This window comes from Oncorhynchus kisutch, linkage group LG18 (genome assembly GCF_002021735.2).
Source record: "Oncorhynchus kisutch isolate 150728-3 linkage group LG18, Okis_V2, whole genome shotgun sequence".
NCBI classification, from domain to species: Eukaryota; Metazoa; Chordata; class Actinopteri; order Salmoniformes; family Salmonidae; genus Oncorhynchus; species Oncorhynchus kisutch.
Window position 1 is genome coordinate 81,551,160 of NC_034191.2, and position 17,500 is coordinate 81,568,659.

Consider the following 17,500-nt stretch of genomic DNA (forward strand, 5'->3'; position numbering starts at 1 on the left):
CTCTCTCTCTCCAAGTCCTTCTCTCTCTCCTAGTCCCTCTGTCTCTCTCCTAGTCCCTCTGTCTCTCTCTCTCTCTCTCTCTCTCTCTCTCCCCTAGTCCCTCTGTCTCTCTCTCTCTCTCTCTCTCTCTCCCCTAGTCCCTCTGTCTCTCTCTCTCCCTGCTTTTTCTCAATGAGACATTAACACCAGCGGCGGGTCTGGATCCGTACATACGAGACCTTCTATACCACCAGGGTGTGTATGTGTGTGTCAACAGGGTGAAACAATAGCAGAGGCTGGCAGGCTAAAGATAAAGGATCTGTGGTATCAGTAACAAGGAAGGACTGAAGCCCCGAGGCCATACGGGACAGCAGCTAGTACTGCTGTGCATGATGGGTGGTTCTTGGCCCATTTAGGCCTGCTCTTCCCTTCTAGGCCGCATCGCAAATAGCACACTGTTCCCTGTATAGCGCACTACTTTTGAACAGGGCTCACAGGGAATAGGCTGCCGTTTAGGGACACCTCATCTCGTCTCCTACGTCCTTCAGTAAAGGAGACATCCAGACGGTAAACACAGACAGTGATTTATCCATCTATCCGTCCCCTCTCTTTGATCCAGCTGACTCAGGATTAAGTCAGGGTTTGGGAATAAGTCACGACCCTCCTCATCGCTGTGACGCAACGCCAGCATCCCAAAATGGCACCCTATTCCCTACATAGGGAACTACTTTTGACCAGAGCCCTATGGAATAGGGTGCCATTTGGGGATGCAGTTAATCTAGCATGCCCAGACGGTAGTGGTTAAGATGATACAGAAACATCCTCTTCCACAGTCATGTTATGTAATGTCCATGTTTCAGGCCTCTTCCACAGTCATGTTATATGTAATGTCCATGTTTCAGGCCTCTTCCACAGTCATGTTATGTAATGTCCATGTTTCAGGCCTCTTCCACAGTCATGTTATATGTAATGTCCATGTTTCAGGCCTCTTCCACAGTCATGTTATGTAATGTCCATGTTTCAGGCCTCTTCCACAGTCATGTTATGTAATGTCCATGTTCAGGCCTCTTCCACAGTCATGTTATGTTATGTCCATGTTTCAGACCTCTTCCACAGTCATGTTATGGAATGTCAGACTAGAGAAGCTGTTTGACACACAGACAGACAGACAGACAGACAATATGGAGGCTATACAGAGGCTATATACAGGGGGTACCAGTACAGAGTCAATGTAGAGGCGTTGTACAGGGGGTACCGGTACAGAGTCAATGTGGAGGCTATATACAGGGGGTACCGGTACAGAGTCAATGTGGAGGCTATATACAGGGGGTACCGGTACAGAGTCAATGTGGAGGCTATATACAGGGGGGTACCGGTACAGAGTCAATGTGGAGGCTATATACAGGTGGTACCGGTACAGAGTCAATGTGTAGGGGTACAGGTTAGTTGAGGTAATTGAGGTATTATGGGTAGTCATTTCTCAGTCAAGTTCGTCCAAGCCACCCGAGACCTCAGAGGAAATCCCAGGCATGAGGTCCACATGGAAGGCCCGTTCCAATCAGAACAGCATCGACAACGCTAGCAGCTGGCAGTAAAGTTAGCTGGCAGGCCAGCAGATCAACAAATCATTTTACTGTTGCTATTGAAAATAACAGATCCCAGATCATCAGGCTTCTGTCATCTCTATCTATCTTCCAAAAAACCAATAGCTTGCAGGAAAATAATTGCAAATAAAAACAACATAAACAACAAATTTGCTGGAGTTAACAGGCTGCCCAGTGGGCGCCATGGCAACGCCTAATCAACATTGATTGATTGATTGCAAACCTGATACATGTGTTTTATTGATGAAGTGATTCATATTGAAGTTCATGGAAGAGTAGAAACCAATATCATGCTCTGATTAACAACAATAAAGAAGCCAACAGGGAGGAGGGAGGTGTTTCACATATTAAAACAAACTCCTATTTTCTCCTTCTACCCCTCTCTCTCTCTCCCCTATCACCCACCCCCCCCCCCCCCCTCCTCTCTCTCCTCCCTCCATCTCTCTCTCTCTCCTCCTTCCATCCCTCCTCTCTCTCTCTCTCCTTCCATCTCTCTCTCTCTCTCCTTCCATCTCTCTCTCTCTCTCCTTCCATCTCTCTCTCTCTCTCTCTCTCTCTCTCTCCCTTCCATCTCTCTCTCTCTCTCCTTCCATCTCTCTCTCTCTCTCCTTCCATCTCTTCTCTCTCTCCCTTCCATCTCTCTCTCTCTCTCTCTCTCTCTCTCTCCTCCATCCCTCTCTCTCTCTCTCTCCACTATCACCCCCACCCCCCCTCTCTCTCTCCTTCCATCTCTCTCTTCTCTCTCCTTCCATCCCTCTCTCTCTCTCTCCTTCCATCTCTCTCTTCTCTCCTTCCATCTCTCTCTCTCTCTCCTTCCATCTCTCTCTCTCTCTCCTTCCATCCCTCTCTCTCTCTCTCTCTCCTTCCATCTCTCTCTCTCTCTCCTTCCATCCCTCTCTCCTCTCCTTCCACCCCTCCTCTCTCTCTCTCTCTCTCTCTCTCTCTCTCCTCCCTATCACCCCCACCCCCCCTCTCTCTCTCCCTTCCCTCTCTCTCTCTCCTTCCATCCCTCTCTCTCTCTCCTTTCCATCACTCTCTCCTCTCTCCTCTCCTTCCATCTCTCTCTCTCTCTCCTTCCATCCCTCTCTCTCTCTCCTTCCATCCCTCTCTCTCTCTCTCTCTCTCTCTCCTTCCATCCCTCTCCCTCTCTCTCTCCTTCCACCCCTCTCTCTCTCCCTCTCTCTCTCTCTCTCTCTCTCCCTATCACCCCACCCCCCCTTTAATGAGAACAACAATACATTAAAGAAATGGTAGTAGGACCAGAGTCAACATGACTGAGAAGACACATGACCTGGTGAGTAGACCAGTGTCAACATGACTGAGAAGACACATGACCTGGTAGTAGACCAAGTGTCAACATGACTGAGAAGACACATGACCCTGGTAGTAGACCAGTGTCAACATGACTGAGAAGACACATGACCTGGTAGTAGACCAGTGTCAACATGACTGAGAAGACACATGACCTGGTAGTAGACCAGTGTCAACATGACTGAGAAGACACATGACCTGGTAGTAGACCAGTGTCAACATGACTGAGAAGACACATGACCTGGTAGTAGACCAGTGTCAACATGACTGAGAAGACACATGACCTGGTAGTAGACCAGTGTCAACATGACTGAGAAGACACATGACCTGGTAGTAGACCAGTGTCAACATGACTGAGAAGACACATGACCTGGTAGTAGACCAGAGTCAACATGACTGAGAAGACACATGACCTGGTAGTAGACCAGAGTCAACATGACTGAGAAGACACATGACCTGGTAGTAGACCAGAGTCAACATGACTGAGAAGACACATGACCTGGTAGTGGACCAGTGTCAACATGACTGAGAAGACACATGACCTGGTAGTGGACCAGTGTCAACATGACTGAGAAGACACATGACCTGGTAGTAGACCAGAGTCAACATGACTGAGAAGACACATGACCTGGTAGTGGACCAGTGTCAACATGACTGAGAAGACACATGACCTGGTAGTAGACCAGTATCAACATGACTGAGAAGACACATGACCTGGTAGTAGACCAGTGTCAACATGACTGAGAGACACATGACCTGGTAGTAGACCAGTGTCAACATGACTGAGAAGACACATGACCTGGTAGTAGACCAGTGTCAACATGACTGAGAAGACACATGACCTGGTAGTAGACCAGTGTCAACATGACTGAGAAGACACATGACCTGGTAGTGGACCAGTGTCAACATGACTGAGAAGACACATGACCTGGTAGTAGACCAGTGTCAACATGACTGAGAAGACACATGACCTGGTAGTAGACCAGTGTCAACATGACTGAGAAGACACATGACCTGGTAGTAGACCAGTGTCAACATGACTGAGAAGACACATGACCTGGTAGTAGACCAGTGTCAACATGACTGAGAAAGACACATGACCTGGTAGTAGACCAGAGTCAACATGACTGAGAAGACACATGACCTGGTAGTAGACCAGAGTCAACATGACTGAGAAGACACATGACCTGGTAGTAGACCAGTGTCAACATGACTGAGAAGACACATGACCTGGTAGTAGACCAGTGTCAACATGACTGAGAAGACACCATGACCTGGTAGTAGACCAGTGTCAACATGACTGAGAAGACACATGACCTGGTAGTAGACCAGTGTCAGCATGACTGAGAAGACACATGACCTGGTAGTAGACCAGTGTCAACATGACTGAGAAGACACATGACCTGGTAGTAGACCAGAGTCAACATGACTGAGAAGACACATGACCTGGTAGTAGACCAGAGTCAACATGACTGAGAAGACACATGACCTGGTAGTAGACCAGTGTCAACATGACTGAGAAGACACATGACCTGGTAGTAGACCAGTATCAACATGACTGAGAAGACACATGACCTGGTAGTAGACCAGAGTCAACATGACTGAGAAGACACATGACCTGGTAGTAGACCAGAGTCAACATGACTGAGAAGACACATTACCTGGTAGTAGACCAGTGTCAACATGACTGAGAAGACACATGACCTGGTAGTAGACCAGTGTCAACATGACTGAGAAGACACATGACCTGGTAGTAGACCAGTGTCAACATGACTGAGAAGACACATGACCTGGTAGTAGATCAGTGTCAACCTGACTGAGAAGACACATGACCTGGTAGTAGACCAGTGTCAACATGACTGAGAAGACACATGACCTGGTATGAAAGACAAAACAAGACAAGATGGGAAATATTATCGACATTACTCTGCACTTTTCACTGGCTGTCCCTCAGGTTGTGACAGGAGGACACATATTTGTACATAACTGCACATTTAGGCTTTTCACCCAATAACTATTCGATTTTTTCTTAATCTTTTATAGTTTCATATTCTCTTAGGTCTGAGTATTTGTCACAGTGTAATAGGAAATGCAGCTCTGTCTCTACCTCTCCCCTGGAGCAGAGTGAGCACAGCCTGTCCTCTCTGGGCAGCCAGGTTTGTCTGTGACGACCGGTCTCTATAGCCAGACTGTCCTCTCTGGGCAGCCAGGTTTGTCTGTGACGACCGGTCTCTATAGCCAGACTGTCCTCTCTGGGCAGCCAGGTTTGTCTGTGACGACCGGTCTATATAGCCAGACTGTCCTCTCTGGGCAGCCAGGTTTGTCTGTGACGACCGGTCTCTATAGCCAGACTGTCCTCTCTGGGCAGCCAGGTTTGTCTGTGACGACCGGTCTCTATAGCCAGACTGTCCTCTCTGGGCAGCCAGGTTTGTCTGTGACGACCGGTCTCTATAGCCAGACTGTCCTCTCTGGGCAGCCAGGTTTGTCTGTGACGACCGGTCTATATAGCCAGACTGTCCTCTCTGGGCAGCCAGGTTTGTCTGTGACGACCGGTCTCTATAGCCAGACTGTCCTCTCTGGGCAGCCAGGTTTGTCTGTGACGACCGGTCTCTATAGCCAGACTGTCCTCTCTGGGCAGCCAGGTTTGTCTGTGACGACCGGTCTCTATAGCCAGACTGTCCTCTCTGGGCAGCCAGGTTTGTCTGTGACGACCGGTCTCTATAGCCAGACTGTCCTCTCTGGGCAGCCAGGTTTGTCTGTGACGACCGGTCTCTATAGCCAGACTGTCCTCTCTGGGCAGCCAGGTTTGTCTGTGACGACCGGTCTATATAGCCAGACTGTCCTCTCTGGGCAGCCAGGTTTGTCTGTGACGACCGGTCTCTATAGCCAGACTGTCCTCTCTGGGCAGCCAGGTTTGTCTGTGACGACCGGTCTCTATAGCCAGACTGTCCTCTCTGGGCAGCCAGGTTTGTCTGTGACGACCGGTCTCTATAGCCAGACTGTCCTCTCTGGGCAGCCAGGTTGGTCTGTGACGACCGGTCTATATAGCCAGACTGTGCTCACTGAGTCTGTACCTAGTCAATGTTTTCCTCAGTTTTATATCAGTCACAGTGGTCAGATAGTCTGCCACCATGTACTGTGTGTACATGAACTGAGCCTCAGAACCAGCTGGCTGAGTGCTGTCCTGAGGCTCTATGGGGTTGGTTTGGGTTGGTGAACTGAGCCTCAGAACCAGCTGGCTGAGGGGACTCTTCTCTGGTTTCATCTCTTGACATTGTAGAGCTGTGTGATGGAATGTTTTAGGGTCACTTGTTTTTAGATGGTTGTAAAATTTGATGGCTCTTTTTTCTATTCGAATGAGGAGGGGGTATTGGCCCAAACATGCCTTATTTGGAGTTTTTCTTTGCTCTTGCAATACAGTCTTGCAAAACTCTGCATGCAGTATTTTGATTGGATGTTTGTCCCATTTGATAAACCTGGCTGCCCAGGGAGGACAGTCTGGCTATAGAGACCGGTCGTTATAAGAGATTGGACCCCATACCTCACTGCCATATAGAGCAACTGGTTCTAGAACTGATTGGAACATGTTGACCCAGATTCTAAATTGGAATTTCGATTTTGATGTTCCTTTTAATGGCATAGAATGCTCTTCTTGCTGTGTCTCATTCACAGCCATGTGAAAGCTGCCTGTGTTGCTGATATTTAGTCCTAGATATGTGTCGTTTTTGGTGTGTTCTAATAGAACTGTGTCCAAATAGAATTTATATTGGTTTACTTGTTTATCAATTAGAGTGTGGAGGGTGTAAATGTGGTCTGTTGTACGATAATTTTTTGAATTCCAATCTGGCTTCTGCTCAGGACGTTGTGTTCATCAAGGATATGATGTAGTCTGCTATTTATAATACTGCAGAGAATTTTACCCAAGTTGCTGTTAACGCAAATTCCTCTGTAATTATTTGGGTCAAATTTGTCTATATTTTTTATAGATTGTGTGATCAATCCCTGGTTCCAAATATCGGGGGAAATACCTGCAGTGAGGATAATGTTGAAGAGTTTGAGCCAATTTGAATTTGTGGTCTGTATATTTGATCATTTCATTTAAAATACATCAAGCACCACAGGCCTTTTTTGGGTTGGAGAGTGCACTTTTCCCCAATATATACTTCCTTCTGTAAATCTACAGGATTCTCGTCTCTCACTCTGTCTCTCTGTTACTCTCTGCTCTCTGTATCCTCTCTGTCATCTCTCTCTCTGTCCTCTCTGTCTCTCTGTGCTCTCTGTCTCGTCTCCCTCTGTCTCTCGTGTATCTTCTGTCTCTGCTGTCATCTCTGTCTCTCGTCTACTCTGTCTCCTCTGTCTCTCTCTCTGTCTCTCTCGTGTCCTCCTCCTCTGTCCTCTCTGTCTCTCTGTCTCCTCCTCTGTCTCTCCTCCCTCTCTGGGTCTCCTGTCTCCTCTGTCTCTCCTGTCTCTCTCTGTGCTCTCTGTCTCGTGTCTCTCTCTGTCTCTCTCTGATCTCTCTGTCTCTCTCTGTCCCTCTCTCTCGTCTGTCTCTCTCCCTCTCCTCTCTGCCGTCTCTCTCGGTCTCTCTCTCTCTCTGCCCTTCTCTCTGTCTCTCTGTCTTCTGTCTCTGTCTCTCTGTCTCTCTCTGTCCTCTGCTGGCTCTCTGTCTCTCTCTCTGTCTCTCACTCTCTGTGTCTGTCTCTCTCTCTCTCTCCTCTCTCTCTCCTCTCTCTCTCTCTCATCTGGCATGTACAGTAATGAGGGATGGAGAGAAGGAGGGAGAGAGGTGAAAGAAAGATGAAGGGCTGGACAAAGGACAAACAGGCCTACCTACTATGAAAATGACAAGGACAGCTAGCCCTTCAAACTAGTCCTATCATAACGTATGAGTACGGAGGGAGAGTGAAGGACAGTGACCCTAGGTAAATAAAAGTTGAATAAATAAATTAAATGTTGAACATATTATAGTGAAAGATGTGGATAAGAACAAGTTGTAGTGATAGTTTTGTGATGGGTGATTCTGTTTAGAGACTGTTTTACTGGTCAGAGACACACGGGGACAATGACGATGTTACGTGTCTTACCTCGAAGCAGACAGACAGGTTCCTCTTGAGGGCTATCTCGTAAACCAGACTGATTTCTGACTTAGAGGCATCACTCCCCCTCATCCAGCTCCTTCTGCTCCTCAGGGCTCTAGAAGAACAGGACAGAACATGAGAAGAACCCTTATCCATCTCCTTCTGCTCCTCAGGGCTCTAGAACAACAGAACATGAGAACTCCCATCATCCATCTCCTTCTGCTCCCCAGGGCTCTAGAACAACAGAACATGAGAACTCCCCTCATCTACCTCCTTCTGCTCCTCAGGGCTCTAGAACAACAGAACATGAGAACTCCCCTCATCTACTTCCTTCTGCTCCTCAGGGCTCTAGAACAACAGAACATGAGAATTCCCCTCATCTACCTCCTTCTGCTCCTCAGGGCTCTAGAACAACAGAACATGAGAACTCCCCTCATCTACCTCCTTCTGCTCCTCAGGGCTCTAGAACAACAGAACATGAGAACTCCCCTCATCTACCTCCTTCTGCTCCTCAGGGCTCTAGAACAACAGAACATGAGAACTCCCCTCATCTACCTCCTTCTGCTCCTCAGGGCTCTAGAACAACAGAACATGAGAACTCCCCTCATCTACCTCCTTCTGCTCCTCAGGGCTCTAGAACAACAGAACATGAGAACTCCCCTCATCTACCTCCTTCTGCTCCTCAGGGCTCTAGAACAACAGAACATGAGAACTCCCCTCATCTACTTCCTTCTGCTCCTCAGGGCTCTAGAACAACAGAACATGAGAACTCCCCTCATCTACCTCCTTCTGCTCCTCAGGGCTCTAGAACAACCTTTCTTAAAGTATGGGTCACAACCTGTTAATGGTGTGTTGTGACGTGTCAGAGTATCAATGTATAATTCTTGAATGAATTGATTTGGCAACTGCGATCTCTGTTCAGTGCGGTCTCTGTTCAGTGCGGTCTCTGTTTAGCAGTGGTCTCTGTTTAGTAGTGGTCTCTGTTTAGCAGTGGTCTCTGTTTAGCAGTGGTCTCTGTTTAGCAGTGGTCTCTGCTCAGTTTGGCAGCTGTGTGAGTGGGAGAGGGAGATGCCCTTGTGCTCCGCCGTTTACCAGATCTTTTTTCTGGAGTTTTCTTGAAGATCACTCCGCGACACACGCTGCAGCGCTGTCGTACAACAGCAGATGATGCGCTGTAAACCACTGACTTGTCATTCCCACTCGCCAAATGGACTCACGCTCGCAACAAATTCTGACTGAGCTCAATCGTCACGAAAAGACAATACACCGATGAGATTCTCTCTCTTTCAAACAAACGTTGAGAATTAACGAGGAGCTCCCTCAAAGTGTTTTGTGTCGCGGGGAAGTGCTTAGTAATGAATCTCTCAAAAACAAACAAGTTACAATAACACATTCTGACCAAACATCCACAGCTTGACGATATTCACAGGGAGTTCTTTCAGAACAGGACAGAATGCTTCAGGAAACAGCTTCGACAGTGGAAAAGTAAGTCAGCTAGCAGGGCATTGGTGTCATTTTATACCAGGCGATGATCAGCAGAAATAAGGGAGCACACTATCTCTCATAGCTAGTAGATGTGAGTTCCTGGCCTTGTACACGGCTAATAGCTAACGTTAGCTAGTTACTTCTTGACCTCCTTCTGCTCCTCAGGGGCCTCATATATAATGTACAAAATACATCCCAACATGTGCGTGCGCCAGTTTTCACGCAAAAAGTTGGCATTTATAGAAATGTAATTTTCTGTGTGAATGTGCTCACCTCCCAGTGTTATTATGTATGTATCTTTACTAGTGGTTGAAATAGGGTATTGCAAACTGGCAAGGAAATGGGGGATAGGACTTTCTACCCCCCTTTTCTCCTCAAATTCTAGACGCTGCAACTCACGCTGCAACTCACGAGAGGCGAAGGTCAAGAGCCACGCGTTAACCCGAAACACGACCCTGCCAAGCCCCAATGCTTCTTGACACACTGCTCACCAGCTGCACCACCATGTTGGAGGAAACACCTGGCGCCCGTGTCGGCGGGCGTTGCGCCCGGCCCACCACAGTCACCTCCCTGACCAAGGCCTTCTCCCCCGATTGCTCAGCTCTAGGAAGAGTCTTAGTGGTTCCAAACTTCTTCCATTTAAGAATGATGGAGGCCAGAAATGTTTTGGTACCCTTCCCCAGATCTGTGCCTCGACACAATCCTGTGTCGGAGCTCTACAGACAATTCCTTCGACCTCATGGCTTTGTTTTTGCTCTGACGTGCACTGTCAACTGTGGGACCTTTATATAGACAGGTGTGTGCCTTTCCAACTCATGTCCAATCAATTGAATTTACCACAGGTGGACTCCAATCAAGTTGTAGAAACATCTCAAGGATGATCAATGGAAACAGGATGCACCTGAGCTCAATTTAGAGTCTCATAGCAAAGGGTCTGAATACTTATGTAAATAAGGCATTTTTTAATTTTTATTTTTTTGCCTAAATACATTTGAGAAAAAACATTTAAACCTTTTAAATCTATTTTAGAACAAGGCCGTAACGTACCAAGACGTGGAAAAAGTCACGGGGTCTGAATACTTTCCGAAGGCCCTGTATGTAATGAAGTTTGAAGTCGTTTTATTGTCATGTGCACAAGTACAGTGAAATGCCTTTCCCAACAATGCAGTAATGAATATCAGTGGTGACACAAATAAAAAGTCAAGTAAATTGACCGGATGTAAAATATTTGACAGTGTGGGTAGGCTACCGTATTCCTGTGCGATAGGAGCGTGACATCATAGCCCATTTAATCTCAGAGCCAATACCAAGGCAGGATAGGAGTGTGACATCATAGCCCATTTAATCTCTCAGAGCCAATACCAAGGCAGGATAGGAGTGTGACATGATAGTATAGTTAATCTCAGAGCCTATAGCAAGGCAGGATAGGAGCGTGACATCATAGTATAGTTAATCTCAGAGCCAATACCAAGGCAGGATAGGAGCGTGACATCATAGTGTAGTTAATCTCAGAGCCAATACCAAGGCAGGATAGGAGCGTGACATCATAGTGTAGTTAATCTCAGAGCCAATACCAAGGCAGGATAGGAGTGTGACATCATAGTGTAGTTAATCTCAGAGCCAATACCAAGGCAGGATAGGAGTGTGACATCATAGCCCATTTAATCTCAGAGCCAATACCAAGGCAGGATAGGAGCGTGACATCATAGCCCATTTAATCTCAGAGCCATTACCAAGGCAGAATAGGAGCGTGACATCATAGTCTAGTTAATCTCAGAGCCAATACCAAGGCAGGACATGGAAACCCAATAATCTAACTAAATATTAAAAACAGTCTTTTGCAGGCCGTGGCCAAGTGCCAATAGTTCCAAATTATACCAATAAGGGCGTTCCTGTCACCATAAAGGGTGAATGGAGGAGTTCTCCAGGAGATTTAATTCTGTTCACACACAGTTTTAGGACAGGTCTGATTTATAATGGAAAACATGCGTAGGTATGGCGTATTCTAAGTTAATAAACATCAATATATTTGTACGTGCGTAGACTGTTCAGAAATGACGCAAGCATAAATGTAGGTTACAAATGATGCCTTTGGGCTCTAGAACATCATAGAACAACAGAACAGAACCTTAGAACACCATTTGGGGAAGGGAGGGTTGCATCATTTGTAACTGTATCTAAAATGTACCAAACCGTGCCAATAATGTCTACTGCTGTTGTTTCCCATGATTGGTATCAATAAAAATTTTGTTTTTTTTGTAAAGGTTTCGGGAACACAACAAACAGAATATGTTCTCAGAGAGCAGAGCGTTCTAGTGGTTTAGTCTGTTGTCATCAGGAAACTCTGGAGTGTTGAAGACCTGTGACAGGAAATAGTCCAGTCCCAACTGACATTTCTCATGGCAACACTTTCCCTCCAAAAACAATGATTTTCTTCTTTCTCTCATAAACATACAGGGTGGGTGTCGGCCAAACAGTGTCCTGACTGCTCCAGGCATAATATGATATGTGGGAGGGAGGGAAGGAGACAGGGAGGGAGACAGGGAAGGAGACAAACAGGGAGACAGACAGACAGACATGACAGGGAGGGAGGGAGGGAGGGAGGGAGGGAGGGAGGGAGGGAGGGAGGGAGGGAGGGAGGGAGGGAGGGAGGGAGGGAGGGAGGGAGGGAGGGAGGGAGGGAGGGAGGGAGGGAAAGCTCAGTATCTGACTCCTTACTGCTGGGGAAAACAATACCCTTCCCTCCCTCACTCCCTGTCTCCTTCCCTCCCTCCCTCCCTGTTTCCTTCCTTCCCTCCCTCCCTTCCTCCCTTCCTTCATTCAGCCAGCCCTTCATTCAGCCAGGCCTTCATTCAGCCAGCCCTTCATTCAGCCAGGCCTTCCTCTGCCTGTAAAATGTAATGCCAGTAGAGCCACACGAGAGAGACTTTACCACAGTACTACTGAGAGGGACATTACCACAGTACTACTGGGAGAGAGACTTTACCACAGTACTACTGGGAGAGAGACTTTACCACAGTACTACTGATAGATACTTTACCACAGTACTACGTCATAATTAGAGAGACTTTACCACAGTACTACTGAGAGGGACTTTACCACAGTACTACTGATATATACTTTACCACAGTACTACTGAGAGATACTTTGCCACAGTACTACTGAGAGAGACTTTACCACAGTACTATGTCATACTGAGAGAGACTTTACCACAGTACTACTGAGAGAGACTTTACCACAGTACTATGTCATACTGAGAGAGAGACTTTACCACAGTACTACTGAGAGAGACTTTACCACAGTACTACTGAGAGAGACTTTACCACAGTACTATGTCATACTGAGAGAGACTTTACCACAGTACTATGTCATACTGAGAGAGACTTTACCACAGTACTACGTCATACTGAGAGAGACTTTACCACAGTACTACGTCATACTGAGAGAGAGACTTTACCACAGTACTACTGAGAGAGACTTTACCACAGTACTATGTCATACTGAGAGAGACTTTACCACAGTACTACTGATAGATACTTTACCACAGTACTACTGAGAGAGAGACTTTACCACAGTACTACTGATAGATACTTTACCACAGTACTATTGAGAGAGACTTTACCACAGTACTACTGATAGAGACTTTACCACAGTACTACGTCATACTGAGAGAGACTTTACCACAGTACTACGTCATACTGAGAGAGAGACTTTACCACAGTACTACGTCATACTGAGAGATAGACTTTACCACAGTACTACTGAGAGAGAGACTTTACCACAGTACTATGTCACACTGAGAGAGAGACTTTACCACAGTACTATGTCATACTGAGAGAGACTTTACCACAGTACTACGTCATACTGAGAGAGACTTTACCACAGTACTACTGATAGATACTTTACCACAGTACTACTGAGAGAGAGACTTTACCACAGTACTACTGATAGAGAGACTTTACCACAGTACTACTGATAGATACTTTACCACAGTACTACTGAGAGAGACTTTACCACAGTACTACTGAGAGACTTTACCACAGTACTACGTCATACTGAGAGAGACTTTACCACAGTACTACGTCATACTGATAGAGACTTTACCACAGTACTACTGAGAGAGACTTTACCACAGTACTACTGATAGATACTTTACCACAGTACTACGTCACACTGAGCGAGACTTTACCACAGTACTACTGATAGAGACTTTACCACAGTACTACTGAGAGAGACTTTACCGCAGTACTACTGAGAGAGACTTTACCACAGTACAACTGAGAGGGACTTTACCACAGTCCTACTGAGAGAGAGACTTTACCACAGTACTATGTCATACTGAGAGAGAGACTTTACCACAGTACTATGTCATACTGAGAGAGACTTTACCACAGTACTACGTCATACTGAGAGAGACTTTACCACAGTACTACTGATAGATACTTTACCACAGTACTACTGAGAGAGAAACTTTACCACAGTACTACTGATAGATACTTTACCACAGTACTACTGAGAGAGAGACTTTACCACAGTACTACTGATAGATACTTTACCACAGTACTACTGAGAGAGACTTTACCACAGTACTACTGAGAGACTTTACCACAGTACTACGTCATACTGAGAGAGACTTTACCACAGTACTACGTCATACTGAGAGATAGACTTTACCACAGTACTACTGATATATACTTTACCACAGTACTACTTCATACTGAGAGAGACTTTACCACAGTACTACGTCCTACTGATAGAGACTTTACCACAGTACTACTGAGAGAGACTTTACCACAGTACTACTGATAGATACTTTACCACAGTACTACGTCACACTGAGAGAGACTTTACCACAGTACTACTGATAGAGACTTTACCACAGTACTACTGAGAGAGACTTTACCGCAGTACTACTGAGAGAGACTTTACCACAGTACAACTGAGAGGGACTTTACCACAGTCCTACTGAGAGAGAGACTTTACCACAGTACTACTGAGAGAGAGACTTTACCACAGTACTACTGATAGATACTTTACCACAGTACTACTGAGATAGACTTTACCACAGTACTACTGATAGATACTTTACCACAGTACTACTGATAGATACTTTACCACAGTACTACTGATAGATACTTTACCACAGTACTACTGAGAGAGAGACTTTACCACAGTACTACTGATAGATACTTTACCACAGTACTACTGAGAGAGACTTTACCACAGTACTACTGAGAGAGACTTTACCACAGTACTACTGATAGAGACTTTACCACAGTACTACTGATAGATACTTTACCACAGTACTACTGATAGATACTTTACCACAGTACTACTGAGAGAGACTTTACCACAGTACTACTGATAGATACTTTACCACAGTACTACTGATAGATACTTTACCACAGTACTACTGATAGATACTTTACCACAGTACTACTGAGAGAGACTTTACCACAGTACTACGTCATACTGAGAGAGACTTTACCACAGTACTACTGAGAGAGACTTTACCACAGTACTACGTCATACTGAGAGAGACTTTACCACAGTACTACAGAGAGAGACTTTACCACAGTACTACTGAGAGAGACTTTACCACAGTACTACTGGAAAGAGACTTTACCACAGTACTACTGAAAGAGACTTTACCACAGTACTACTGAAAGAGACTTTACCACAGTACTACGTCATACTGAGAGAGACTTTACCACAGTACTACTGAGAGAGACTTTACCACAGTACTACTGAGAGAGACTTTACCACAGTACTACTGAGAGAGACTTTACCACAGTACTACTGAGAGAGACTTTACCACAGTACTACGTCATACTGAGAGAGACTTTACCACAGTACTACTGAGAGATACTTTACCACAGTACTACGTCATACTGAGAGAGACTTTACCACAGTACTACTGAGAGAGACTTTACCACAGTACTACCCGAGAGAGACTTTACCACAGTACTACTGAGAGAGACTTACCACAGTACTACTGAGAGGGACTTTACCACAGTACTACTGAGAGAGACTTTACCACAGTACTACTGAGAGAGACTTTACCACAGTACTACTGAGAGAGACTTTACCACAGTACTACTGAGAGAGACTTTACCACAGCACTACGTCGTACCGGATGGCTTTCTGCCTGTTTGAACAGTAATAACTCAGACACACATGTCATTACCCAGTTAGAACATCACTCAGAGATGCACATAAGTATTTCACATTAAAACATGTCTGAAACCTTTTCAGACTCATTAGTGGAACAGTGACGGTGATCTGTGAGGTTAGGGGTCACATGTCACAGTGATCTGTGAGGTTAGGGGTCACATGTCACAGTGATCTGTGGGGTTAGGGGTCACAGTGATCTGTGAGGTTAGGGGTCACATGTCACAGTGATCTGTGATGTTAGGGGTCACAGTGATCTGTGAGGTTAGGGGTCACAGTGATCTGTGAGGTTAGGGGTCACATGTCACAGTGATCTGTGAGGTTAGGGGTCACGGTGATCTGTGAGGTTAGGGGTCACATGTCACAGTGATCTGTGAGGTTAGGGGTCACATGTCACAGTGATCTGTGAGGTTAGGGGTCACATGTCACAGTGATCTGTGATGTTAGGGGTCACAGTGATCTGTGAGGTTAGGGGTCACAGTGATCTGTGAGGTTAGGGGTCACATGTCACAGTGATCTGTGAGGTTAGGGGTCACGGTGATCTGTGAGGTTAGGGGCACATGTCACAGTGATCTGTGAGGTTAGGGGTCACAGTGATCTGTGAGGTTAGGGGTCACATGTCACAGTGATCTGTGAGGTTAGGGGTCACAGTGATCTGTGAGGTTAGGGGCAAACATGTCACAGTGATCTGTGAAGTTAGGGGTCACAGTGATCTGTGAGGTTAGGGGTCACAGTGATCTGTGAGGTTAGGGGTCACATGTCACAGTGATCTGTGAGGTTAGGGGTCACAGTGATCTGTGAGGTTAGGGGTCACATGTCACAGTGATCTGTGAGGTTAGGGGTCACATGTCACAGTGATCTGTGAGGTTAGGGGTCACAGTGATCTGTGAGGTTAGGGGCAACATGTCACAGTGATCTGTGAGGTTAGGGGTCACATGTCACAGTGATCTGTGAGGTTAGGGGTCACAGTGATCTGTGAGGTTAGGGGTCACATGTCACAGTGATCTGTGAGGTTAGGGGTCACAGTGATCTGTGAGGTTAGGGGCAACATGTCACAGTGATCTGTGAGGTTAGGGGTCACATGTCACAGTGATCTGTGAGGTTAGGGGTCACATGTCACAGTGATCTGTGAGGTTAGGGGTCACATGTCACAGTGATCTGTGAGGTTAGGGGGTCACGTGTCACAGTGATCTGTGAGGTTAGGGGTCACATGTCACAGTGATCTGTGAGGTCAGGGGTCACATGCCCTGTGAGGTTAGGGGTAACATGTCACAGTGATCTGTGAGGTTAGGGGTCACAGTGATCTGTGAGGTTAGGGGGTAACATGTCACAGTGATATGTGAGGTTAGGGGTAACATGTCACAGTGATCTGTGAGGTTAGGGGTAACCTGAGCTGTATACACACACACGCACACGTGCTCGTACATGTAAACACACACGGTTCTAGAAACAAGAACGCAATAAAGTTGAAGTAGACACACACACAGTGTTACTCAATTTGTAAAGCAAGACACTGAAGAAGCAGTTGACAAAGAGCTTATTTATGAACACGAAACCACAATAGGAGACAGACAGAACACACACAAACACACACACACACACAGACACACAGTACGGTAGTGAGCAGGCAAAGCGTTTTAAATAACCAGCAGCTCTGCCAGGTGGGAGGGGCGGGGGGCTGAGGGGGTTCCGGGGAGGGGGGGGGGGGGGGAGTAACTTTGATTTCCGGTGGAGAAAGATAAAGAATTATAAGCCCGGCCTCAGGGAGGGAGGGAGGGAGGGAGGGAGGGAGAGGGAGGGAGGGAGGGGATAGGGAGAGAGACAGAGAGAGACAGAGAGAGACAGAGAGAGACAGAGAGAGAGAGAGAGAGG

At 46.4% G+C, this 17,500-nt stretch overlaps 1 protein-coding gene across 1 annotated transcript in view; it reads right to left on the bottom strand.

The window, feature by feature from the left end:
• Positions 1-17,500, bottom strand: part of stau2 (staufen double-stranded RNA binding protein 2) — a 312,363-nt gene that overhangs the window by 224,652 nt on the left and 70,211 nt on the right. The window contains exons 7-8 of the mRNA XM_031796896.1: positions 9,598-9,626; positions 7,979-8,057 (exon numbers count right to left, since the gene is read on the bottom strand). Of these exons, the coding sequence (XP_031652756.1) occupies positions 7,979-8,057; positions 9,598-9,626 (108 nt within the window). The remainder of the gene's footprint in view (positions 1-7,978; positions 8,058-9,597; positions 9,627-17,500) is intronic.